The 27,803-nt window shown below is 43.0% G+C and overlaps 1 protein-coding gene across 3 annotated transcripts in view; it reads right to left on the bottom strand.

Annotated features, from left to right (window-relative positions):
* Positions 1-15,234: 15,234 nt before the first annotated feature.
* SLC17A5 (solute carrier family 17 member 5) overlaps positions 15,235-27,803 on the bottom strand; it is a 55,900-nt gene continuing 43,331 nt past the window's right edge. For 2 of the 3 annotated variants that reach the window (XM_003121410.5, XM_005654403.4), the window contains 2 exons: positions 20,921-21,011; positions 15,235-16,560 (listed from right to left, as the gene is read on the bottom strand). In XM_003121410.5, the coding sequence (XP_003121458.2) occupies positions 16,423-16,560; positions 20,921-21,011 (229 nt within the window). In that variant the 3' untranslated portion in view covers positions 15,235-16,422. Of the gene's footprint in view, positions 16,561-18,932; positions 20,320-20,920; positions 21,012-27,803 lie in introns of those variants that run through there. The other variant, XM_013985139.3, reaches the window with a different exon arrangement.

The following is a 27,803-nucleotide window of genomic DNA, read 5'->3' as shown; positions in this document are numbered from 1 at the left end:
CTTCAGAGGAATTTATGTCTATAGAAGAGAAAGGGTGACGAGAAACAGTCCTGGAGAAGAAAGAAGGTTCTGGTTGTTGATGAAGACTTAAAGAGAAACCAGAGTCTTTCATTCACATTAATTTACTTAGTTAACATTTTAAGACATTTACTAAGCCCTGCAATATGCCAGGCATGAGTTGTTTTTTCTTTGTTTGTTTTTTAGGGCCACACCCAATGGCATATGGAGGTTCCCAGGCTAGGGGTCAAATTGGAGCTGTAGCCGCCAGCCTACACCAGAGCCACAGCAATGCCAGATATGGGCTACAAATGTGAACTGCACCACAGCTCACGGCAATGCTGGATCCCCAACCCACTGAGCAAGGCCAGGGATCAAACTCTCATCCTCATGGATACCAGTTGGTTTCATTTCCATTGTGCCATGAGGGGAGCTCCCAGGCATGAGTTTTGATGAAGAGACAGATAAAGGCCTTGTCCTTTCCTCAACGAGCAAAAAATCTGGGGTAATGGGAAATTATGATGAAATGTGTTAAGTGATTTCAATAGAAGTCACCTCAGAGTGTCACAGAGAAACAGCATCTAAGTCAGTCTTAGGGATGGACCATACCTTCTTTAGAAGCAGCATTAATAAATAGGTCATAGCTTCTGGATATGAAAATCCATCAGAGGTGTTTTTTTCCTTATAAAAGGAATCATATCAGTGAATATTTATAGCGCTTATAACTTACAAAGCATTTCACATGCATTTCATTTTATTTATTTATTTATTTATTTATTTAGCTTTTTAGGGTTGCACCTGTGGCATATGGAAGTTCCCAGGCTAGGGGTTTAATCAGAGTTGAAGCTGCTGGCCTACACCACAGCCACAGCAACTCGGGATCTGAGCTGCATCTGTGAACTACACCACAGCTCACAGCAATGCCAGATCCTTAATCCACTGAGCAAGGCCAGGGATCGAACCCGCATCTTCATGGATACTAAGCCGGTTCGTTACCGCTGAGCCATGATGGGAACTCGTCACGTGCATTTTAGAACTTGAGCTTCTCAAAACTGTGAGACTGAGATAATCATGCTCATTTTGGAGGCTGGAGGATTGAGCCTCATGGAGTCCCTGGGACTTGCCCACTGACTACCACCCTGAGTTCTCTGGTCCTGAAGTCACATTCTTCTCTCTCTACCACATTCTCAATTTTTCATCAACTGGTGCACAAGGTGTGTTCTCTGGGACAAATGGGCAGAAGACTTGATTATCTGTGGCCCTGCCTTCCCTAATTTGGGTCTGCAAGTCCTGTGCATTGTAGTGACCTGAAAGGAGCAGGTTCATTCACACACTGCTGCTGCTTGTCAGCGATGCGGGATGCCCTGTGCTTGTGAGCAACTGTATCTCACTCCTATGCTGGCATTTTTTTCTGTCCATTTGTCTTGTCTCTGCTCCTCTTTAGTTTATGGCCCTATAGCTGTCAGGGCTCTGTCCATCTTTCTGACCTTTCTTCCAAACGTATGCCCCAGTAGCTAGCTGGCCTAGGGCACAGGACCCTGTCTTCAGCACCCTGCCAGAAAAAGCTGGCATGTCCCAATGGAAAGTGCGGCTTCCTGAGGGCTCTTGCTTGTTCGGCTTTGGGCCAGCCCCAGGGCCTCTGGGTTCCAGGAGAGGTGACAAAGTACTGTGACAAATTCTTGCCCTGACTAAAAACGCAAGCACTGGCCAGCCTGAGCACATGGTGCAATAGCAGCCCTGAGAAGGGACTTTGTATCCCTGATGATGCTGCCTCTGCACTGACCTGCCTGGTAGGTGAGACCTTCACAGGCAACAGCATCTTTGAGGATCTGTACCTCCAAGCCATTGGAAGTTGCCACCACTAGGCCGTAGAAAGAACCTAAGTAGGAGCCAAAAGAATTAGCTAAAAATCTCTCTTGAGAAGCATCCCGATGCGGAAGCCTCGGCGTGGGAAGGCTGCAGACTTGAATCCAAGGACTGGCTCTGTTGTTGGGATGTTCTTGGATATTTCAGAAAACTCTGTCTGCCTCAGTCTGGTTTAAATAAAAAGGAAATGTATTATTTCTCATAACCGGAGAATAAAATGACTCCAGGCCCTGTGTGATCAGTGGTTCAGTAATGTCACTCAGGGTTCTTTCTTTCTCTGCATCCTCACCATCTTTAATGTTGGTGACACCCTAACAGCACTCATGTCAGTTCCCCAGCATGGTTCCGAGAAGATTTCTAGTAAACTGCCAGGCAATCCAAGCTGGAGGCTTCCTTAGTCACTACCAGCAGGCAGAAACCTCTCCCAACCATGCACTCTAAATTCTCTGCCTCAGTCTGATCAGCTCAGCTTTAGGACTCCAGCCTCAACTCCTTGACCAGTAAGAGTTGCCATGGGAATGCTGTGGTGATGGGCTCAGACCTGCTTTCTCCAGTATGGGAGCTACTAGCCATGTATACTTACATGTGTCCAGTCTAAATTAATATAGCCTCTAAGCATAAAATACTCTTCAGATTCCTCAACCATCTGTCTTTCCTCTCCCTTTCTCTTGCTCACACATACAGACGTAATATCTTGATTTAATTTTTTGGTATTGATTACATGTTGAAATGTTAACATGTTTTGGGTTTATTGGGTTGAATAAAGTTTATTATTAAAAATAACTTCTGTTTATTTTTACTTTCTAGATGTGACTACTAGAAAATTTTATACTACACACATGTGACTCACTTTTTCTTTCTATTGGGTAATACTGGTTCAGACAAAACAAGGGTCTACTTCCAGAACTGGAGATGGAAAGATACCTGAACTAAACTGTGGTTCAGGGAGTTCCCATTGTGGCACAGCAGAAACAAATCTGACTAGTATCCACCAGGATGCGGGTTCGATCCCTGGCCTTGTTCAGTGGGTTAAGAATCTGCATTGACGTGAGCTGTGATGTAGGCCACAGATGCTGCTCGGATCCTGTGTTGCTGTAGCTGGGGTCCTGATTCCACATGGGAACTTCTATATGTGGCCCTAAAGAGCAAAAAGAAAAAAAAAAAAAAAAAAAAACTGGTTCCTTTAGAAGGAGGAATTCTTTTCTTTTTGAAATTATATGTATATTTGTAGATACTTAGCAGAGAGGGTAGACAAAGGCAAACAATGCAGGGCTATACATTCAGAGAACTATTTATGTGAAAATGTGCTGTGCTAAGTGTTGTAGGGGAAGAACTTGCTGACTGTGTTGGGGAGATAAGATATGTAGGCATGTGAGTGGTGCAGATAATAGAGGCTGTAGGATTTCGGACTTTGCAGAGTTTTTGCCCAGTGTGACAATGGAATGCCAGTTTGATCTGGGCCTTGAAGGTAGATGGGGTTTCAAAAAAAGAAGTCAATTGGGGATAGTTGCCTTGAGGGCATTCTAGCTGAAGGGAAGAGCAGAGAAACAATGCTGAAGCAGGAAAGTATGACCTGGAATTTTAGTTTAGCTGCAGCTGAGGGTTAAAGAGAAAAGCCTGGGTCACACTGCTGAAGGCCTTTCACCACTGGTGCGAATCCTAGTAGCAGTTTTATTTTAGGATGGCTAATGGGAACATTTGTTAAAGAGGTATCGGCAGCAGCAGAATATATTTTTGCCAATGCATCTTTAGCAAATGAGCTTAATTAAACCAGTTCACGATCTCATACTGCCCCTTAGGAAGCATTCACAGGTCAGGTCTGCACAGCGTGGTACTTGGGTATATGGACTCTGGCACAGACTGCCTAGGTTCTCATCCCACCCATACGATTCATTAGAGGGGAGATTTAGGACAATTTACTTAACCTCTCTTTGCCTCAGTTCCCTATTTGTAAAATGTGAATGATAACAATATACTTATCTCATAGAGTTACAGTGAGGAGTAAATGAATTAATACGTGTAATGTTCCCAGAGTATACAGTGCATGCACATAGTAGGTGCTAAAAGTTTGTTTTTTAAAATTTTTATGGGGTGCGTCGGCAGCATATGGAAATTCCCAGGCTAGGGGTTGAATCAGTGCTGCAGCTGCCAGCCTCCACCACAGCCAAAGCCATAGCAACATAGGATCCAAGCCACATCTGCCACCTGCACTGCAGCTCAAGGCAACGGTGGATCCTTAACCCACTGAGTGGAAAAGGGATGGAACCCGTGTCTTCATGGATACTAGTCAGGTTTGTTTCCACTGGGTCGCAACGTGAATCTCCTGAGGTTTTTTGTTTTTTGTTTTTAAAGAAAATTGGTCGGTGTTGTTGACTACACATAGCTAGGTAACTGAGATGCTACTGCTAGGGGAAAAAAACCCTATATTTTTCAAAATTTGTGTATGTTAGGTAGTAATTATATGTATATAAAGAAGGAAGAGTCTCTGGGTAGAAATAGCATTGTCAGGTCACTCTGACAGAGGCTAGTTCCACATTTACCGGCACACTTCCCAAACCAGCTTTGCTGATGTCCACAGAAATTGTTGCAGAGTTTACAAATAAATCTCCAAGTATTTTGCACAACAAAAGCAGTGCAGAATACACTAACGGTGTCAGAGTTCTTAACGGAACAGGATCTTTTTAAAAATGGGGCAACAAAATGGGCTTTCTTTTCAAACTGCACCTTCACTTGCTTCCCTCCCCTCTCCCTTCCTTTTCATGGAGTTGGTGAGGGGTGAGGAGTGTTTTCTGTGTTTGGACAAATTGCTCAAATCCCTCAAGGTGACCCTAGAATTCTGGTTTCCCCCAGGCGGATTTTCCACGGATGTCCAGGTGATGCAATGACTCTCTTAGAAGTCTTGGTTTGTCTGGTAAACCACAGGTTGTCTCATCCACAGGGAAAGGAGAGGGGCACACACACTAGTGTATCGGAGATTGGGTGGTGTATGCAGGTTAGTGTGTTCTTGGAGGCTGGGAGGGAGATTCAGGGGGGCAATGGATGAGTTGAGCTGGCATCCTGGCCTTGGGGCTTGCCGGAAGCTGTGCTGGGAAGGGGGCAGGGTGCAGGCCAGCGCGAGCCAGCGGGACGTGGGGTGAAACCTCTAGAGGCTCCAGGTGGCCCAGCGGGGCGCAGCGGGGAGGGGCCGCATGAGCTGTATGGGCGGCGGGGGAAGCTCAGCTGCCAGTCAGGCCCTTGGTCCTGTGCATCTGCAAACAGGCCCAGGGCATCTCCACCGTATGAAACACAGTCTGTTACAGATTTTTTCTTTTCTTTTTTCTTTCTTTCTTTTTTTTTTTCGGTCTTTTTAGGGCCGCACCCAGGGCATATGGAGATTCCCAGGCTAGGGGTCAAATGGGAGCTACAGCTGCCAGCCTACACCATGGCCACAGCAACGTGGGATCTGAGCAGCCTCTGGGACCTACACCACAGCTCACCCCAACTTGTGATCCTTAACCCACTGATCAAGGCCAGGGGTGGAACCTCTGCCCTCACGGATGCTAATCCGATTGGTTTTGCTGAGCCACCAGGGGAACTCCCTATTATTGATTTTTGAATCTTAGCTGCAGCTGCCATGTTCCTGGAGAGTCACTGAGGCCGAGACAAGAAACCCCAAGCTCAATATATTTGTAGTAGAGGATTGCTTTTCCTAGAAAAGAGGTCCCAGCTGCCAGGCCCAGGAGCCAGCTCCTTCCCCAGCTCCCTTCCAGCTGAAGGGCAAGGGGGAGGTCCCCTCGAAAGAGGGAGGTCCCCTTCGAGGCCCACGCTTCCACCCCTGGCTGGATCTGGATCACCCCCGTGCCTTGTTTTCAGGAAAGTTTAGAATGAGTGAAGAAAACGGGTCCTGTCCATCCTCGGAGCGGGAGTTGATCTGGGGTCTCCAGGCCGCTCTTTGCGGCCGCGGTGACCCCAGCCTCTGGCAACGAGATCCCAAGGCTCCTGAGGGTTTTACGTAACTATCATTACACTGTAATCTTAAAAACTAACTGTGTATTTTAGGCTAAAAAGCAAGAAAAGAGGGTTAAGAAGTAATCACTTTATTATTAACTCATCCTGCCGCTCAGAGCTGCGAGCGCCCCACCCCTCGTGCGGGCGGGTGTAGACCCCGCGGGGCGGGTGTAGATGCCGCCGGGGGCTCTGAGGCCCAGCTGGGACTTTCCATTGTTCGAGCCGGCTGAGTCATTCTAAATTCTTCTCTTTGTGTTTTCTCCGTCCGCGAGCGCGCAGAGATGGTTGCTCTAATAGTCATCTTCTTTCCTCAGACAAAAGAAATCTAGTCTTTGATAGTTCTGATTCACGAGTCAGCTAACAAATGAGTCAAACTCCAGTTTCCTAAGAGCTATAAATATTTGCCCCGCCCCACCCTTAGAGGAAGTGTCTAGGTTGGCATAACGCCGCCCAGCGGCTCAAATCTGGAGGATTTCTCTGGTTTCCAGGGCAAAATGATCCACGCTCCGTGAGCAGTTTTTAGGGCAGTGACACTGCAGTGTATCCCAAACTCAAGAGAGAGGAGTGGCAGTGAGTGAGTGCGCGTGGGGGTGCATGTGTATGTGTGTCTATGCTTTAGTAATCGACTGTTTCTTTGGTTTTAGTTTTTGACTTTTTTTTCTTTTTTTTTTTTTTTTTTTTTTGCTTTTAGGGCCACACCTGCAGCATACGGAGGATCCCAGGCTAGGAGTCAAATAGGAGCTGCAGCTGCTGGCCTACACCAAAGCCACAGCAACACGGGATCCAAGCTGTGTCTGTGACCTACACCACAGCTCAGGCAGCACTGGATCCTTAACCCACTGAGTGAAGCCAGGGACCAAACAGGCATCTTCCTCAGGGGTACTAGTCCAGGTTCATAACCCACCGAGCCATAATGGTCACTCCAATAATCAGTTTTTTAAAAATATAAAACTGTTCTGGTGAAAGTTATAGACACTATACTGGGATAAGGGAATGGAGAAGGTAGCAGAACTGATTGGTGTGCTCCAGGATGTCTGCATTTTTGGCAAGTAAATATGTGTCACCTGGCATGGCCTCTAGGCTGACAAGAATATCAACAAGGGCCACTTTGTAGGCTGCAGAAGCCACTTTATACCCAGGCTGAAGTGTCAAGCTTGAAGGTGGTAATGCTGTGGGGGCACTTTCTAATGGATGGCTTCAAGAAGTCAGTTCTGGGGCTGATAGTGAGGGTTCTTTTTTTTTTAAAAACAATGGTTTTTCTTTTTTATTTTAAAAAATCGATTTTTATTTTTGAAAATTTAAAATAAATTTAAAAACTCAAAAGAGAAAAAATGTTTATTACATTCTATTAAATAGGTTCTTTTTTTTTTTTTTTGGGTCTTTTTTAGAGTTGCACTTGGAGCATATGGAGGTTCCCAGGCTAGGGGTTGAATTGGAGCTGTAGTTGTTGGCCTACACCACAGCCACAGCAATGCTGAATCTGAGCCACATCTGTGAACTACACCACAGCTCAGGGCAATGCAAGATCCTTAACCCACTGAGCGAGGTCAGGGATCGAACCCGTGTCCTCATGGATGCTAGTCAGATTTGTTTCCATTGAGCCATGACTGGAACTCCTAAATAGGTTCTATATTTTTGTTTTGTTTTGTTTTAAGATTTTTTTTCCCACTGTACAGCAATAAATAGGTTCTATTTAATTACCTATTAAATTACTTATTTATTTCTCATGACCCAGAAATAATTCACCTTTTTTTCCCCAAGTATATTTCATTTAAACAAAAGTGGAATTGCTACATTCAAGAGAATTGGAAACCTATGCCCAAGAGTCTAGCCTGGAAACCTCCATATTCAGGTGTGACCCTAAAAGACAAAAAAAAAAAAAAAAAAAAAAGCAAAAAATACATACATATATACATGAATAAATAAAAAGGAGTACTGATACATACTACAACATGGAGCATATTACATGATTCCAATTATATGAAATATGTGGAATAGGCCTATCTATAGAAACAGTAACTAGATCAGTGGCTGGCAGGGGCTGCAGCTGGGAACTGGAGAAATGGGGAGTGACTGCTAATGTATATAGGGTTTCTTTTGGGGGTGATGAAATGTTCTGGAATAAAGTTTGTGATAGTTGCACAACTGTGAATATACTAACAACTATTGAATTGTACATTTATTTAAAAATTTTTTTCCTTGTTCAGCCACACCCTTAGCATGTGGAAGTTCCTGAAGCAAGAGTTTGAATCAGAGCTGCAGCTGCTGGCCTACACCACAGCCACAGCAAAGCTGGATCCAGGCCGAATCTGTGACCTCCACTGCAGCTTTCGGCAACTGAGCAAGGCCAGGGATCAAACCCACATCTTCGTGGATACCAGTCAGGTTCTTAACCTATTGAGCCACAACAGGAACTCCAATAAAAATATTTTTTAAGCAGATACCCTGAAGGTGTTGAAGTTGGGCAAGGGAAAGAAATATTTCACTGTCTAATATTCATTCTTCTGGAGTTCCCATTGTGGCTCAGGGGTAATGAACCCAACTAGTATCTATGAGGATTCGGGTTCAATCCCTGGCCTTACTCAGTGGGCTGGGGATCCAGTATTGCCATGAGCTGTGGTGTAGGTCTCAGAATTGGCTAAGATCCTGAGTTGCTGTGGCTGTGGTCTAGGTGGGCAGCTGCAGCTCCAATTTGACCCCCAGCCTGAAACTTCCATGTGTCTTGGGTTCGGCCCTAAAAAGACAAAAAAAAAAAAAAAAAAAAAAAAAGGACAATAACATTCACTTTCCCGCATTATTTAATTTTTTAAGAATGAATGTGCATTACTTTAAAAATAGAAATGTTGCAGAAGAGCGGTATTAGGAATATTAGGGAAGTGTTCATAATATATTACTAGGTATACCATGATTACATTTGCTTTTGTTTAAAACAGCTTCTTTGAGATATAATTCACATTTTATGGTTAAAATTTATCTTCTTAAAAGTATACAATTCGTCAAAAAGCTTACAAATAATAAATGCTGGAGACAGTGTTAAGAAAAAGGAACCCTCCTACACTCTTGGTGGGAATATAAATTGCTGCAGTCATTATGGAGCATAGTATGGAAGTTCCTTAAAAAAATGTAAGTATGGAGTTCTCATTGTGGTTCAGTGGAAATGAATCCGACTATTATCCATGAGGACATAGGTTCAATCCCTGGCCTTGCTCAGTGGGTTAAGGATGTGGTGTTGCCTTTAGCTGTGGTGTAGATTGCAGATATGGCATTGCTGTGACCATGGCATAGGCCAGCAGCTGCAGCTCCAGTTGAACCCCTAGCTTGGCAACTTCCATCTGCCGCAGGTGTTCCTGGGCATGTGAGAAGAAAATCAAAATTCAAAAAGATGCATGCACCCCAATGTTCATTGAAACACTGTTTACAATAGGCAAAACATGGTAGCAACCTAAGTGTCCATTGACAAAGGAATGGATAAAGACATGGTACATATATACAATGGAATATTACTCAGCTATAAAAAGAATAATACCATTTGTAGCAATATGGATGGACCTAGAGATTATCATACTAAGTGATAAGTGAAGTTAGACAGACAAATATCATATGATACCACTTATATGTGGAATCTAATAAAACTGATACATGAGAACATATAAAACAAAAAGGCTCTCAGATTTTGAAAACAAATTTGTGGTTATCAAAGGGGAAAGGGGGAAGTGAGGGATAAATTAGGAGTTTGGGATTAACACATACACACTCCTGTGTATAAAATAGATAACAAACAAGGATGTATTGTATAGCACAGGAAACTACACTCAATATTTTGTTGTTTTGTTCTTGCAAGTATCCCTGGAAAAATCACATTTTTGTATAGGTATTGAATTTTCTGAAGGGCTATTGTGCTATAAATTGTCGTCTTTTTTTTGTCGTTTTAGAGCCACTCCCTTGGCATATGGCATTTCCCAGGCTGGGGTGAATTGGAGCTGTATCTGCCAGCCTACACCACAGCCACAGCAACACAGGATCTGAGCTGCATCTGTGACCTTCACCACAGTGCATGGTAACACCAGATCCTTAACCCACTGAGAGGCCAGGGATCAAACCCGCATCCTCACGGATACTAGTCAGGTTCATTACCGCTGAGCCATGACAGGAACTGCCTCTAAGTCTTCTTTTTACTTAACATTTTCTGCATGTTCCTGGGTGATGATATTATTCAAGAGCAAAGTCCACCATGTTTACCTTACTTGGCTGGCCTCCAATGTGTCCCAGTAAACAGTATGATGCACATGTTCCCTTCGGGACTTGAGCAAGAATCACTCTGGCAGGTACCCAGGTGTAGGGCAGTATACCAGAGTAGGATATATTCTTAATTAATTAATTAATTAATTTATTTATTTTGTCTTCTAGGGCCGCACCCCCTGCATATGGAGGTTCCCAGGTTAGGGGTCAATCGGAGCTGTAGCCTCCGACCTATGCCAGAGCCATAGCAATGCAGGATCCAAGCCAAGTCTGTGACCTACACCACAGCTCACGGCAATGCTAGATCCTTAACCCACTGAGTGAGGCCAGGGATCAAACCTGCAACCTCTTGGATACTAGTCGAGTTCATTACAGCCAAGCCACGAACTCCTCTACTGCATTTTGAACTCTTATTTTCCATTGGGAACTGAGTTTCTCCCCCTCCGCCCAAAAATGTGCTTCCCAGCCAGCCCATGATTTGAAATAACGTTTATGGGCCAAGAACAGAATATCAGCAGCTCCCCTAGAAGGAGTTTATTTTTCAGTAATAGCACGGAGTGGGAGGGCTGGTCTTTTCCCCCACACCAAAGTGTCCAAAATTGTTGAAAATTTCAAACTGGTACAGCAATAGAAATAATGAGTTAAATTCTTTTTTGTAGGAACAACTGAATTGTATCACCATGTTTAGTTTTATAGAAAACATTAAAAAGATTCACTGTACTGTAGCACAAACATAGAATAACTAAACATTCCCTAATATCACACATGGAGCTAAGATGGTAATACAACAAATTCCAATGCAATATATGTTTGTTTTTATTGCTTTTTTTGGCCACACCTATGACATATGGAGATTCCAGGCTAGGGGTTGAATTGGAGCTGTAGCTGCTGGCCCACACCGTAGCTACCTCAGTGTGGGCTTTGAGTCACATCTATGACCTACACCACAGCTCATGGGAATGACGGATACCTGACCCACTGAGCTAGGCCAGGGACCGAACCCTTGTCCTCATGGATACTAGTCAGGCTCGTAATCTGCTGAGGCACAACAGGAACTCCCCACCTCAATGTAATAGTTTGAGACAGTAGTCTTATTTGATCGATGTGGGCCCTGTGAGCCAAGGTTGCTGGCAGAGTCCCTGTAAGGGCCAAGACTTCTCTATTAACAGTCAGAGACTGTACCTCTGAGCCCAGGTATAACGAGGTCTTGTTGCCTGCATCTCCAAGAGTGTTTGTATGCAGTGAGGTCATCTGTGTGGGAGTGGACACATGCTGTCACCTGTCCTGTGCTTCTCTGTAGCTGATGATGGTCAGAAAGAGACCCCTGTTGGAGTTCTCATGTGGCTCAGCAGGTTAAGGATCCCATGGTATCACTACAGTGGCCTGGGTTGCTGCTGTGGTGTGGGTTTGATCCCTGTCCTGGGAATTTCCACCTACTGTGGATGTGGCCAAAAAGAGAGCGAGCGAGACTCCTGCAAATGCCCCAGTACGGACTTCCTGCACTGATGACAGAACAACTCAGCAGAGCAGACACTTTGGTGTGAAAAGAAAAAGGTGCATAATCATAGACCTTGTATAGGTAATTGATACAGTATACACATTGGAATTTCCTCTCACAGCATCCAAATACTTCACACAAAATAGTTCTTGAGCATTAAAAAGAATGGACTGTATGTCCCACCCCAATTGCTTTCAATCTTGACCAATCTTCTGTGGGAAACTCAAGTTTCGGGCTGTGGAGTGAGGGTGAAGTTGTGAGATGCTGAGAACCTAGGCTGTTTGTGGCTGGAATGCAAGTTGGGGCCTGCATGCACCCTGGATCCCCAAGCACTAGCATGTTTCAGAGGTTCTGTGGAGAGAGCAGGTCTGGCAAAGAATACAAAGTTTAGGATGGAAGTGGGGCTCACCCTGTCAGAAGACGGGCAGCCTACCACTGCAGGAAGGCTATGTCTCTTCAATACTTGCCAGCTCAGTTGTGCAATAACGGCTTCTCACAAGCACGGAACTGGCAGTGACTGGAACGTCCGCCTCCTCCCCCAACACCAAGATAAAGTGAAAGTAAACAGGCACTTGGAAAATTACTAGTGTTCTTCCTCCTCAAACCACATGGAAGGTGGTGTCAGAAAACTGGTTACATTTCATGTGCTTTCAGTATTGCCTGTACTCAAAGCTTACCACAGCAGAGCTCCTAAAAAGTAGTTTCTATGTTAACCTCTTAAAGTGAAGCCCTTTTATGTAAATGGCTTTTCTGCTTGTGGTTGCTCTAAAAGACAGAGGCATCTGAAAAGGCTTTGTGATCCACCTTAATTTACATTCCTATGAGAAAGATAATTTATTCTTTAACTGAAATTAGACATTTACCCCAAGTCTAATCATCCCAGGCAGTAGCATGATTTCCTGAAAGGAAGAGGAACAAGGCTGGTTCCTATAGAGCTTCCTGCTTAAATACTCTATCAATGTTTTTCCATTCGGGAAATTTTATTTTGAATAGTGGTAAACAGCCCTCAGAGAAATTATTTACTTTGCAACAGGATCTTAATTCAAAAAATCTTCATTTCTGACTTGAAAATGAAACAAAGGCTAAAGTAAGAAGGACATTACAATAGTTAATACAAACTGCTGACTTCAGCGCTCCTCTCGTTTCTTTCATAACTCTGGCTCCCAAGGTCAGTTGGTATATGCTTATTTCCCCTGGATTTGATTGTCTGATGGACAGTGCCACGGAAGGTTCCAAAGACTGGACTCTGTGAAGGAAACTGTTTGCTAAATCAGAGCTCTGTGAGAAAAGGGTTGGCCTTTTTCACTGCTTTCTCCTGGGTACAAAGAACTAAGCCCGGCCTGTGATGAATACTTGGTAAATATTTGTTGTATAACTGAGAGAAGTCCTTTGCCTATGTTGAACTGAGCTCTCCTAAAATACTTTCAAAACCATTTACTAATAACTGCCACATAAGTTATTTGGAGGTTGACATATCATTTCTTTATTAAAAGATGTCACACATTTAACTGTCACACATTTAACGCCTTTTTTGAAAAGAAAACAACCTGTTAAAAAAACAATATACAAGATAAAAAAAATTCAGTTCATTTAACAAAGGGTTATTTACTAAATATTTTTAAGCAACTAATTTTTTTTTTTTTAGGGCTCCACCTGCAGCATATGGAGGTTCCCAGGCTAGGGCTCTAATCGGAGCCACAGCTGCCAGCGTACACCACAGCCACAGCACCACCAGATCCAGATTTGAGCTGCATCTGTGACCTACACCACAGCTCATGGCAATACCGGATCCTTAACCCACTGAGCCAGCCCAGGGGTTGAACCTGCGTCTTCATGGATGCTAGTCAGATTCGTTTCCGCTGAGGCATGACGGGAACTCTCAAGCAATTAATATGTTAAGACAACATGTATTGCCATGAGGGAGACCATGCAGAGCTCAATCAGACCTACCCTCAAGATGCTTGCGGTGAATCTAATGGGGACCGACAGAGTCACATGCTCCTGTGTGTCATACAGAGAGGCCACAGAGGAGCCGGGGGTCGAGGAGCCTAGCTCAGCTCCCAGGAGGCCTCCAAGAGGGAAAAGACTGTCAAACACCATCTGTATCCTTCCCACGGAGCAAAGAGTAGATATTCCTAGTTGTTGAATGAATCGTCTCTTCCTGGAAACTTAGCCTGAGGCCTCAACTTAAAACAAAGAAAACCTCAAAATTAATAAATAATATGGTTTGTCAGGAGCTCAAAGGATGAGCCCACGTCTAGATCAGGGAGGGTGTGAGAAATTGTGAAGAGGAGTTGCGGCTCAGCGGAAACGAATCTGACTAGCATCCATGAGGATGCAGGTTTGATCCCTGGCCTTGCTCAGTGGATTGAGGATCTGGCATTGCTATAAGCTGTGGTGTAGGTCGCAGATGTGGCTCAGATCTGGTGTTGCTATGGCTGTGGTGTAGGCTGGCAGCTGTAGCTCCAATTTGACCCCTAGCCTGGGAATATCCATATGCCTCAAGTGCCACACTAAAAAGATAAAAAGAAATCATGAAGAAGGTGGGGTGAAAGGAACAAGGTTAGTAAAGGTTCAGAGGGGAGGGGGCGGTGCCCGGATGCAGCAGAGGCAGCTATGTGGGAGCAAGGAGGGCAGGCAGGTGGCGGGTAGAGGGCTTGTTGCAGAGGCAAAGGGAGGCCAGGCGTGCCTGTGGGATGGGGCGGGGGTTGGGGGGTGGTGTTTTCACCTTGGGGGAGTATCCTGATCCCAGAGATGGGATGTTCTGGGACCAATAACGCAGCACAGGGGGGAAAAGGATTTTATTTCTGGAAATTTAAAATTGGAATGGAAAAGACAGGTGGTTAATGACATACAGGGTTGAGGGTGGGGTGGGAGATGAGGGAAGAGGAGGAATAAAAATGATGCCAAGCCCCAGCCTCAATGAGGAGAAGGGGAGTGGCAGGCACAGCTGACCTTACTGGGGGAGGGAGGCTGTGAAGACAGCTCACTGGGGATGCCTGGCAGGGAGTGCAAAGCCTAGTGGTGATTACACAGTAGCTTGAGCAACAGGTGTTATATTTTTAAAATGTTTTTCTTTGAATAGGCTATACCGCCACATCTGGTAAGGTGAAATGAATTTTCCTTGCCACCCCGGGTGCCAATTTTATCTTTCCAGAAGGTACCACTGTTCCGGGTTTCTTAAGTGTCATTCTACAACTATCTCATATACATGTGTTTTTGCTTTTCCTTTTGTCTTTTTTTGGTCTTTTTAGGGCTGTATCCGCAGCATATGGAGGTTCCCTGGCTAGGGGTCCAATTGCGGGAGCTGCAGCTGCCAGCCTACGCCACAGCCACAGCAATGCAGGATCTGAGCCACATCTTCGACCTACACCACAGTTCACGGCAACACCAGATCCTTAACCTACTGAGTGAGGCCAGGGATCAAACCTGCATCCTAATGGGTGTTAGTTGGGTTTGTTACAATGGGAACTCCCAGTCAAGGTTTCCGATCACTTAGACAACTTGTCTCCCAGCTGAGAAGGGGCGGAGAAGCACCTAGAGGTAGGCTGGTGGTTTAAGGAGGATGACAGAAAAGATGTAAAATAGCCACTGTGGACTCTAGAGGATCATAGAACTGTCAGGCTGAAAAAACAAATCCAAAAAAGTTAATTTTGATTATTTATTTTAAAAAATCACCATAGTAACTTAAAGCTATTTACAGATTTAAAAATAAATTTACAAAAATGTATACACATCATATTACATTAAACAGCTTTAGTTAAAATGTTACAGGTAGTGTTGAACAAACAGGACAAAACAGAAATCAAGTTTTAAATCATATAAATGCCCTTGGAGCCTGCTCAAAAACCACTGGAAGATGGTCCAGGAAAAAAACTAGAAAAATGAAATTTCAGAAACCAGCAGTCACAGGTGATGGAAGTAAAAGCCACTTTAACCTTGAGCTGCAACCAGACACTTACATGTAAGACAGGCAGAAGAAAATGGGAATTTTAAAAAAAATTTTACATATTGTGTGGCTTATAGAACATAGGATTTGAAAATTAATACTCTTATCCAGGTGAGGGTAGTTTTAATCAAGGATGGCATTATCTGTGGCTAACTGGGCATCACAATTTCTTTTGCATGTTATCTACCTGGCAATACTCGGGTGTGTTGAGCACATGGAGACAGTGGCTGTGGCTGTACCACTCCTGCTGGCTCAGGGCTTCATCCATAGCCACTGGGAGAAGGGCACCAGCCAAAGCCTGGCCGCTGACCTTGGTCTTGGATGCTGCCTCCAATACGTGCTGGGCACGGTCCCTGAAGCCAGGAAGGGGATGCTTGGCAGCTGCCTGGGCCTGCTTTCCTCAGTGTAGCTGCCAGGCCAAATAGTACAGTCGCTGGCAGCTCCACAGAGATGCTGGAGATTGAGGGTGAAGTGTCAGGGACTGCTAATGACAAATAACTTTTTGAGGAAAGTGTACAAAAATAGGTGTTTACCAAGACCTGAAAATTATTATCCAGTTTAATTAAGCAAAGAGAAGGGTCCCTTTCAGCTCATCCTTTTAAATATAGTTCTTCAAAATAAATAGAACTCCCCTACTTCAGGATGCCTGACTTGCAGCAGATATATGACTCTAAAATGTAAGTTCCAGCAAATGTGTTATTAATAATTAAAAACAGCTAATTTTACTAATCTGGCAATTGGTGACATTTCATGATTACAAACCTTCCAAATTTAATACAGTATAATTTTCTTGTATAGACATTGCTTACACAATAAAATATCCAAGGCACTTTTAGGTTACATGATAAAAATACATTAATGGAGACAGGATTATTTATTGTTTCCTTCAGTTTTTGTGTCCATGGTGATCACTGACAGCCCAGCCTTGCACTTCACCTTTGCCAAACAGTGTGAAGAAAATGGCACCAAATACATTAAGAGCAGCAGCAATGCAGAAGACAGTTTGCCATTCTCTGATCGTGTTCTGCAGAGAAAGAAAGAAAGAAGAAAAATGCAAGTGAAAAAAGATTTTGTCTGTAGTCCACTTTACAAAAAAGGTGGTGTCATAAGATTGTTCTACAGCAGTAGCATCATTCATAAAAGCCTCGTGATGGAAACAACCTGAATGTCCAACAGCAGTAGCATCTTTGGTCCATGGAGTGTTACATAGCAATGAGGGCAAACAACCTACAACAGCAGATACAGCTCACAAAGAAAAGAAGCCAGACACAAAAGAGCACATACTGAACGATTCCAGCTAGAGAGAGCCCCTAATCAAACAAAACTCATTTTTGGAGTTAAGTTCAGGGCAGTGGTTCCACTTGTTGGGGGTAAAAGAAAAAGGAAGGGGTGCTGGGGGCTTCAAGAGGAAGGTAACATTCTATTTTTTGACTGGGTGCTGGTTACACAGATATATTAACTTTGTAAAAATTTGTCCAGCTGTATAGTTAAGATGTGTGCATTTTAAAAATGTTTGTTACAGGGAGTTTCTGTTGTGGTGCAGCAGAAACAAATCTGACTAGAATCCATGAGGACGCGTGTATGAACCCTGGCCTTTCGTTCAGTGGGTTAAGGATCCGGTGTTGCCATGAGCTGTGGTATAGGTTGCAGATGTGGCTCGGATCCTAAGTTGCTGTGGCTGTGGTGTAGGCTGGCAGGTGTAGCTCCGATTCAACCCCTAGTCTGGGAACTTGCATATGCTGAGGGTGCAGCCCCAAAAAGAAAAAAAAAGGTATGTTACATTTCAGTAAAAAAGTTTACTAAAAATAAAATGCTAGGGGAGTTCCCACTGTGGCACAGTGGGTTAAGGATCCAGCGTTGCAGCTATGGCTTGGATTCTCGATCCCTAGCCTGGGAACTTCCATATGCCTTGGATGCGTCCAAAAAAGGGAAAAAAATAAAAAATAAAAAACCTGCTGGTATGTCCTTCAATTGTGTGCTTCTAGGAAAGAACTAGTATGATGCCTGCACGTTGTTTCCCAAGTTCTCAGGTGGGAAGTGTCAGGAGCAGGTCAAGTCAGGATGAGTTCAGGGGTCCCTGTGTGGCTCAGTGGGTGAAGGTTCCAGTGTTATCATTGCTGTGGCTGGGGTATCAATCCCTGGCTTGTCCACAGCCAAAAAAAAAAAAACCAAAAAAAAAACCCAAAAAAACTATGGACTTGAGACCTGGCCTCAAAGATCCCACAGGGCTCTTGAATGGCACACAACACAGGACATGGCTGGGATTTGTCAGTAAGAGATCAAAAAGACACAGCATATAATCCAGCAGCATAAAAATATTTGGCAGTTATCTAAATCTCTGGGTCATGTGATAAACTTCAACAACCATTTTTTGGGGGATTTTTATAATTTCAGCATAACCAGAGTGCTACATTGTAGCATTTAGAAAAAGAAAAAAATAAGCATTAGAATTGGCAATGAGGAAGAAAAAGGAAAGGATGAGGAAGAGGTCATTATTTAGGAAAAAAGGAAAAACATGGAGAAAGAAGGACTCTGTGGTTAATTATACTTGTCTGAGATAAACGTATTGTGGTGAAAAAAAAATCTTAGAAATCCATCTTAAATTTTAGGGACTATCTAAGGAGTTCCCACTGTGGCTTAGTGGGTTAAGATCCTACTAGTATCCATGTGGATGCGGTTTGATCCCTGGCCTTGCTCAGTGGGTTAAGGATCTGGTGCTGCTGTGATTTGTGGTATAGGTCATAGATGGAGCTCCTGTAGCAGAGGCAGGCAGCTGTAGCTCCGATTAGACCCCTAGCCTGGGAACCTCCATAGGCTGTGGGTGCGACCCTAAAAAACAAACAAAAAAAATTTAGTGTCTATGTAGATACGCTAACAATGTGTTACCATCCTAGAGGAGGAGTCGGTCAGCAATTACTAAGTACATCATACACCAGAGAGACAGGCTTAAGATTCTTAGGACTCTAAGACAAAGCTGCTCCAGGTCATGCCTCACTGTTATCTGGAGACAATAGGTGACTTAAAATCAATCAACTGTACCAGAAATCGCCACACAGCTATTTTTTTTTTTTTTAACAAAAATTCCACCCATTTTTAGAGAATGCTATTTTGTCTATAACAAAACTGAACTTTAGGAGTTCCCATCATGGCTCAGTGGAAACGAACCTGACTAGTAACTATGTGTACATGGGTTCGATCCCTGGCCTCATTCAGTGGGTTAAGGATCTGGCATCACCATGAGCTGTGGTGTAGGTTGCAGATGTGGCTTGGATCCCACGTTGCTGTGGCCGTGGTGTAGGCTGGCAGCTGTAGCTCTGATTTAACCCCTAGCCTGGGAACCTCCATATGCCGCGGTTGCACCCCCTGCCCCACAAAAAAATTGAACTTCAGACACACTTTGACTTTTATATCATTATTTATTTATGCTCTGACTCATTCCACAAAGTATTTGAGACTGTGCAGTAAACTTGCATTGTAAGAAATTACAAAGGCAAGTGCGTTTTTCCTTTAAAAAAATAATGGTCTTTTAATAAGATTAAAAAAATGTTCTAACAACATATCTGAAACCCAGTTCAGTTCCCACTTGATAAGCCTTGCAGGCTTAAGTTCCAGAGACTGCACCTTTCCAGCAGAAGCGCCAGGACTGTGGGTAACAAGCTCAATCCCTCATGGAAATGTGCTGACTTAGGTTCTTAGGTTGCCACCATGCTCCCTGAAGAGAACATTAAACATCCTGAGACTTCCCAGTATCCTTTCCTCTTAAGTGAGAGAAAATAGTAGTGAAGGGCATGAATTCATTTGAGGGAGGAATTAGAAATGGAAGAGCACCACCTGTGCAATCAGTATTTGGTAATAAGACAACCTGTAGGTATATCTTGAAATTCCAAGGACTAGACAGTGTTAATTTCATCACAGAGACAAAACAGAGATAATTAAGTCTCTTTTAGAGGTTTAGATCAGCCTCTTGAAGAATACATTTCACTGGTTCTTTAGAGTTTCTTCTTCTTCTTTTTTTTCTTTTTCTTTTGGCTGCACCCAAAAGAAGTGCACGTGGAAGTTCTTGGCCAGGAATCGAGCCCACACTACAGCTGTAACTAGAACCACAGCTGCAGCAACACCAGGTCCTTAACCTGCATGTCACAGAGGGAACTCCAGTTTTCCTTTTTTGGGGGGTCTTTTCTTTAAGGGCCACAAACACAGCATATGAAATTTCCCAGGCTAGGGGCTGAATCAGAGCTACAGCTGCTGGCCTATGCCATAGCCACAGCCATGGCAACTTGGATCTGAACCTCGTCTTCAACCTACACCACAGCTCACTGCAATGCTGGATTCTTAACCCAGTGAGTGAGGCCAGGGATCAAACCCAAGTCCTCATGGATACTGGTTGGATTCATTTCTGCTGAGCCACCATGGGAACTCTCCAGTTTCTTAAACAGTAGAAAAGGGCCTGTGAGGTCAGTGAATTTGATTTTTTACACAAACTCAGTGCTTCTGCTTAGTGATCTGGCCCCACGCTGCCTTACAGCCTCAGGCTGGACCAGTTGCTTGGGCCCAGCGTGTTCCTGGGGCCTCAGTGCCGCAATGCAGGCCCACTGCCTGCCCTGCCCTCACCCCTGGCCACTCCTCCAAGCTCCTTCCCCATAAACTGGTTGTGCCCTCCTCTGGGCCCATGGCACTCTGCATACATTTCTTCTTCAGCTTCTGTCACACTGTACTTTTATTGCAGATAATCTCCAAATGATGAGTTTCTCAAATGTAGAGTCTTGTAATTTTGCCTTTGAATCTGGTATGTGAATAAGAAATGCCATGTGGATACATATTTGACTATTTCAGGGCTCAATAACTCAAGGCAGCCCATGCTACATAGAAACAGCTTGAAATAGAAAAATTGCCTATGGTCTCCTCCTAACTTCTCTTGTGTGTCTTTGTCGAACTTCAAATATGTGAAGACACCTACATGTCTTCCCAACTCTGCTCCTTAACGTTTTTCACTACTTCAACTCTTCCTATTCATTCGCACATGATTTTCTGACTCATTTGTGGTTCCACTTCTTGAATAATTCTTATATGGCCAATTTTTATTGATTCAAATCAAAGATACAAGTTACTTATTTGGTATAATATCGCAACTTTAAGTACTTATGTGATTATGAGATCTTCATTTAACTTAATTCTATTTTCCTGTCTAAACTCCAGAGAGTATTCTTTGAAAATATATTTTCCTATCTATTAAGGTATTTAGTTTTTGTTGCTATAAATAACTGCATAAGAATAAGGATTCAGAATTTTACCCTAAATTAAAACATACTCAACTTTAACACAGATGTGCAGCTTCAAGGGAACTATTTAGACCATTTCAGTTTATAAGCAAATAATCTACTTACCTCAGGGGTCAGACTTCTGGCAATGACAGGCCCAATCATTCCAGGAATAGTGGCAAATGTATTTGTGATGCCCAGAAGGATACCAGCATACCTGCAAAACATTTTCACAGAGGTGTATCACTGTGTTACACATTTATTTACTTCTTTTTCTTCTTTTTTTTAGGGCGGCACATGTGACATACGGAAGTTCCCAGGCTAGGGGTCAAATTGGAGCTACAGCTGCAGGCCTACACCACAGCAACAGCAACGCAGGATCCAAGCTGCATCTGAGACTTACACCACAGCTCAGGGAAACTTGAGATCCTTAACCCACTGAGCGAGGCCAGGGATCAAACCCATGTCCTCATGGATACTAATTGGATTCATTTCTGTTTCACTGTAACGGGTACTTCCTGTGTTACACATTTAAATGCCTTCCATCCATAGATAGCTACACTGTTCTCAGGCTCTATTCTTGAGAGATTCTACATGTAAATGAAATGTCTTACTGACTAAATATTTAGCCAGTGAAAAACTTACATTTCAGTTCCAGCATCATATAGAGAAACACAGCCATTGAAATGAGCCCTTTTATCATGAAACAGAAAAGTGCTGAGGGAGTTCCCTTGTGGCTCAGTGGGTTAAGGACTCGGTATTGTCACTGCAGCAGCTTGGGTGGCTGCTGTGTTGCAGGTATGACCCCTGGCTAGGGAACTTCTGTATGCCATAGGTGCAGCCAAAAAAGACAAAAAAGAAAAAATAAAAGTGTTGAGATAGGATTTTCATACATGATTGTATCTATAAAGGAAGCTTGATGTCTTCAATTTTTTCAAGTTAAATACTTTATTTCCTGATTAAAAAAATTGAAAAACTATAAAGGAAAATTACTTATAATTCTTCTATATGGAGATAATGAACATTATTAACATTTTGGTAAATATCCTAATTATTATTTTCCTGTATATATTATTAATATATTATTAGAGAAATGAGATCATATTGGATACACAATTTCACAACTAGCTTGTTCAACTTATTACATACCTTCTTTTTTGTTTTGTTTTGTTTTTTAGGGCCGCACCCACAGCATATAGAGGATCCCAAGCTAGGGGTCCGATCTGAGCTGCAGCTGCCGGCCTACACCGCAGCCATAGCCACTCAGGATCCGAGCCTCGTCTGCAACCTACACCACAGCTTATGGCAATGCCGGATCCTTAACCCGCTGGATCCATAACCTACTGAGTGAGGCCAGGGATGGAACCTGCAACTTCATGGTTCCTAGTCAGATTTGTTTCCACTGCGCCATGATGGGAACTCCTCAACTTATTGCATATCTTCTTGTAGCTAAATCCTTGTGCACACTTCTCCAGAGATAGACAAGATTTTTTTTTTTTTTTCTTTTCAGGGCCGCACCCACGGCATATGGAAGTTCCCAGGCTACGGGTCGAATCGGAGCTATAGCCACCAGCTTATACCACAGTCACAGCAATCCAAGGATCCAAGCCACATCTTCGACCTACACCAGAGCTCATGGGAACACTGGATCCTTAACCCACAGAATGGATCCTTAACCCACTGAGCGAGGCCAGGGATTGAATCTGAAACCTCATGGTTACTAGTTGGATTCCTTTCTGTTGAGCCACTACGGGAATTCCTGACAAGTTGGGTTTATATACTGGGTGTGGGTATGACAAAAATGCAATTTTAATATGCTAGGAAAAAGTTCTGATTTATTTTAAGGATAGATCTTAGGGGAGTGGGATATTCTTATATACATTTAGATGCAAATCTTTAAAGAGTTCCTGCCTATTTCTGGGAAATGCAAATGATCTGTTGATGCCTCCACTATAGACTCTGGACGGCTATGACAGCCAAGATCTTAGGTACCAGCTTAAAAAGAATGAAATGCTTATGATTTTCTCTAAAGAAGTCATATTGGACTGGTAACAAGGAGACCTAAAGATTCCTGACTTAGCTCTACCATTAAACCATCAGTGCGACCTTGGGCAAGTCAGTGAGAGATTTTTGTTTCTCACGTCACTCATGGGTGTAACGTTGTCTGCTGGTCCCCACTGAGCTTCCCTACATCCCACCAAGTATACTGAAAATATTTACTGAATGTAACTCATGCCTGGAAATGCACATAGACCTTAAGTGTACAGTTCTATGAACTTTAACAAGTGAACACAACCATGTCATTAGCACTCAGTCAAGAAACAGAATCTACTGGTGTAAAAATTATCAGGACATTTTACGTATGCTGAACTGCTTCTCAGACTGTAAAAGCTTTAACTTGAATAATCACAATTTTGTCAGGTCACCATCTCCTCAAATGCTCACATGATGGTCTACTGTTCACCCCAACAAGCCTGCAATATCCTGCCTGGCTTGCTGTGGCCTAGCCTTGGTCTACCAATCCTGCCTTGCTTCCTATTGCTGCACAACATACAACTTCAGATCTGCACAGCTCTCGCTCCAGCTGCTCACATCTGGTGTGCTCACTCCTGTTGCTTTTCTTAACTTGTATCACTTTCTGAAATCCACACTCTTTCCATCCAAACCGCTTTCACGAAGATTTCTCTGAGCTGTCTTTTCAGCATCCTTATTGTCTTCAAAGTTGGCACTTTATGGTTTTTTTTGGCAGCACCTGTGGTATATGTTAGTTCCTGGGCCAGGGACTGAACCTGTGCCATGGCAACGACTTTGTGGATCCTTAACCTGCTGCGCCATCAGGGAACTCTGTCAAGTTTGTATCTGCTACCTATGCCGCAGCTCATAGCAACACCAGATCCTTAACCCACTGAGCGAGGCCAGGGATCAAACCCACATTCTCATGGACACTAGTGGGGTTTATAACCCACTAAGTCACAACAGGAGTTCCTAATTTTTAATGAGATAATCAGTGGGTTTTTGTTTTGTTTTGTTTTTTTCTTTTTAGGGCTGCACCCGCAGCATATGGAGGTTCCCAGGCTAGGGGTCCAGTCGGAGATATGGCTGCTGGCCTATGGAGGCTACAGCAAATCCAGATCTGAGGGATCAAACCCGCAACCTCATGGTTCCTAGTCAGATTCATTTCCACTGGGCCATGATGGGAACTCCAGACAATCAGTGTTATAAAATAAAATTGTGGTCAAAATTAAAGAAGCTTAATTACACCATATAGTTTTATTTTGGGATAATGCTATTTTTATTAGGGCTTAGGATCCTCAATACCTTTGTTTCAGATGACTGATTTGAAGTTCCCCTCCCCATTTTAGACAAGGACAAGTGCCACTTATGGGTTGAACTGTGTCCCCCAAATCCATACCCTCAGTGTGACTGTATCTGGAGTCAGAGTTTTTAGGAGGTAATTAAGGTTAAATGAGGTCACAAAGGTAGGGTTCCAACCTAATAGGACTAGTGGCCTCATAAGAAGGAGAGCTCTGTGCACACAGAAAGAATGGCCACATGAGACACAGTGAGAAGGTCTACAAACCAGGAAGAGAGCTCTCATCTTCATATAATTAGCTCATGCAGCTGTAGAGCAAAAAACAAACAGCCTGGGCAGTTCCCACTGTGGTGCAGTGGGAACGAATCTGACTAGTATCCATGTGGTTGCGGGTTTGATCCCTGGCCTTGCTCAGTGGGTTGGGGATCCAGCACTGCTGTGAGCTGTGGTGTAGGTACAGATGAGGCTCATATACCACATTGGTGTGGCTGTGGTGTAGGCCAGCAACTGTAGCTCTGATTTAACCCTTAGCCTGGGAACTTCCATATGTTGTGGGTGCGGTCCTAAAAAAAAAACAAAACAAAAAAAACAAACATAAAACAGCCCAGTCAAAAAATGGCATAAGATCTAAACAGACATTTCTCTAAAGAAGACTTACAGATGGCTAAAAAACACATGAAAATATGCTCAATACTGGAGTTCCTGTTGTGGAGCAGTGGAAACGAATCTGACTAGTATCCACAAAGATGTGGGTTTGATCCCTGGCCTCGCTTAGTGGGTCAGGGATCCACTGTTGCTGTGAGCTGCAGTGTAGGCTGCAGACATGGCTTGGATCCCACATTGCTGTGGCTGTGGCTGTGGTTAGGTCAGCAGCTGCAGCTCCATTTCAACTCCTAGTCTGGGAACTTCCATATGCCAGGGGTAAGGCCCAAAAAAGCAAAAAAAAAAAAAGCTCATCGCTATTAGAGAAATACAAAACAAAACTATAAAACTATAATGAGGTATAACCTTACACATGTCAGAATGGCCACCATCAAATAGTCTACAGGAGTTCCTGCTGTGGCACAACAGGTTAAGGATCCAGTGTTGTCTCTGTGACAGTGGCAAGGGTTTGACCCCTGGCCCAGCATAGTGGGTTAAGGATCCAGTGCTGCTGCAGCTGTGGTTAGGTCACAGCTGTGGCTCAAATTTGTTCCTTGGCCTGGGAATTTCTATATGCCATGGGTGTGGAAAAAAAAGAAAAGTCTACACAAAATAAATGCTGGAGAGGGTCTGGAGAAAAAGGAACCAACCCATTGTTGGTAGTAATGTAAATTGCTGTTGGTGCAGCAATTATTAAAAGCAATATGGAGGTTCCTTAAAAAACTAAAAGTAGAACTACGATATGATCCAGCAATCCCACTTCTGGACATCTATCAGGAGAAAACCATACTTCAAGAAGATGCATGCACCCTAATGTTCACTGCAGCACTATTTGAAATAACCAAGACATGGAAGCAAACTAAATGTCCATCAACAGAGGAACAGACAAAGAACATATGGTGCGTATGTACAATGGAATATTACTCAGCTATAAAAAGCATGAAATAATGCTATTTGCAGCAATATGGATGGACCTAGAGGTTATCATACTAAATGAAGTCAGAGAGAGACAAATATCACATTATATCATTTATATGTGGAGCCTAATAAAAAAAATGATACAGGAGTTTCTGCTGTGGCTCAGCGGTAATGAATACAACTGGTATCCATGAAGATCCCCGGCCTCACTGAGTGGGTTAAGGATCTAGCACTGCCGTGAGCTGTGGCATAGGTTGCAGACTCAGCTTGGATTTCCCCGTTGCTGTAACTGTGGCTATGGTGTAGGCTGGCAGCTGCAGCTCTGATTAGACCCCTAGCCTGGGAACCTCCATATGCCTTGGGTGCAGCCCTAAAAAGAAAAAAAAAAAAAAAAAAAGATACAAATGAACTTATTTACAAAACAGAAACAGACTTACAGATTTCAAAAACAAACTATGGTTACTAAATGGTAAACACAGGGGAGGGATAAATGTGGGTTAACACATACGTACTGCTAACGTACTGCTATGCATATAACAGATAACCAAAAAAGGACCTACTGTGTAACACAGGGAACTCTATTCAATATTTCACAATAACGTGTAAGGGAAAGGAGTTTGAAAAAGAATGGATATCTATATAACTCATTCACTTTGCTGTACACCTGAAACTAACATTGTAAATCAATTATATTCCAAAAAATTTTTTTAAAAAATGAAAGAACCTGACTGGGCTGGCCCCTGACCTTGGACTTCTAACTTCCAAAACTACAAGAAAATCAACTCTTTTTCAAGGTGCTCAGCCACGTGGTATTTTGTATGGCACCCTGAGTTGACTAAGACAGGGCACAAATAAAAAATCCTGCTGAACCTAATTCAGTTATCTACAAACATCACCAATTTTTATGTTGAAAACGTGTGCATAGAGGGTACAATAACAAAAACAATGTGGCTCAGATCTTTTCGGCTTATGACCTTTAGGAGTGGATCTTAAATTAACCAAGCTTGGCAGAACCTATGCTTTTTTTTTTTTTTTTAAACCATTAACACCTTGGTAGTGGGAGGAACCCTGCTGCAATGTTGCCAGGCCTTTTTCAGGGACAGATATTAAGTGTTGTGAAATTCGTAATGTCAGCACCAAGAAGCTCATTCAAGTATTTATATTACACTTGGCCAGGAAGGGCCATGAAAAATTGACGAGTGCCTGGAAAAAAAAAAACATGTCATGTGGAGTCAGTCTTGAGTCCTAGAATTCTGTGGAATTAAATTAAAAATCTATCCAAGTCCCTTGAATCTTAGCAACAAAATTATCCATAGAAAATACCTAGTCTATAGAAGAGAAGGCTTAGAAAATACCAGGTGGACATATATTTATAGTATTTACATGCTAATAGGAATACTGACTGCTTATTGAAAAACTTTGTCAGACAGGGTTCCATGTATTTTATGTATCTTATTCCATTTTATAGCAAAATGAACCCCAAGAGGTAGGGATTATTATGTTTATTCTGCAGATAAGGAAGACTATAAAATATTACCTACTTTGCCTACTTCCAAATCAGGACTTGCAATGGAATGTTATAATTTATAATGCTGTGTTATGAAAACACAGTCATCACTGAATTCAATCTGTAGGAAAGATCAGTTTTCTCATGCTTAATTTTTATCACAAGCCCCAGAGATGACTGCTTAAAGGTCTGTGGTCTCAGTATTCTGAGTAGTACCAGAATACTCATAATTAGGTATGAGTATATAACAAAAAGGTATATAACTTTCCAGTTAGCCAAGACACAGGGAGCTGGAAACAACTTGTATACTTTGAACCAAGAAATTTTAGTTGGAAAATAAAAACTGAAAGCTCATCTGAAGGGTTGAATTAAAACTTAAGGGGCATAAATGATTTGACTTCAATGAGATCACCTTACATTTGCACAGCTGTATAATTTTATTTATTTTTTGGCCAGGGCATGCAGCAGCTTGATAAGAGATCTCAGTTCCCAGACCAGGGATTGAACCTAAGCTGCAGTGGTGAAAAGTCCTAAACACTAGACCACCAGGGAACTCCCCTATAATTTTACAAGTCAACACATATTGTCCACATACATACAGACGTGATCACAGCCATAAACCTGGTATT

Source organism: Sus scrofa, chromosome 1, assembly GCF_054392235.1.
Source record: "Sus scrofa isolate SSC_HxYL_T2T_F1_AM1 chromosome 1, Sscrofa_HxYL_maternal_Yorkshire_Landrace_v2.0, whole genome shotgun sequence".
Taxonomy (NCBI): Eukaryota; Metazoa; Chordata; class Mammalia; order Artiodactyla; family Suidae; genus Sus; species Sus scrofa.
This window is presented reverse-complemented; position numbering and strand designations above follow the sequence as displayed.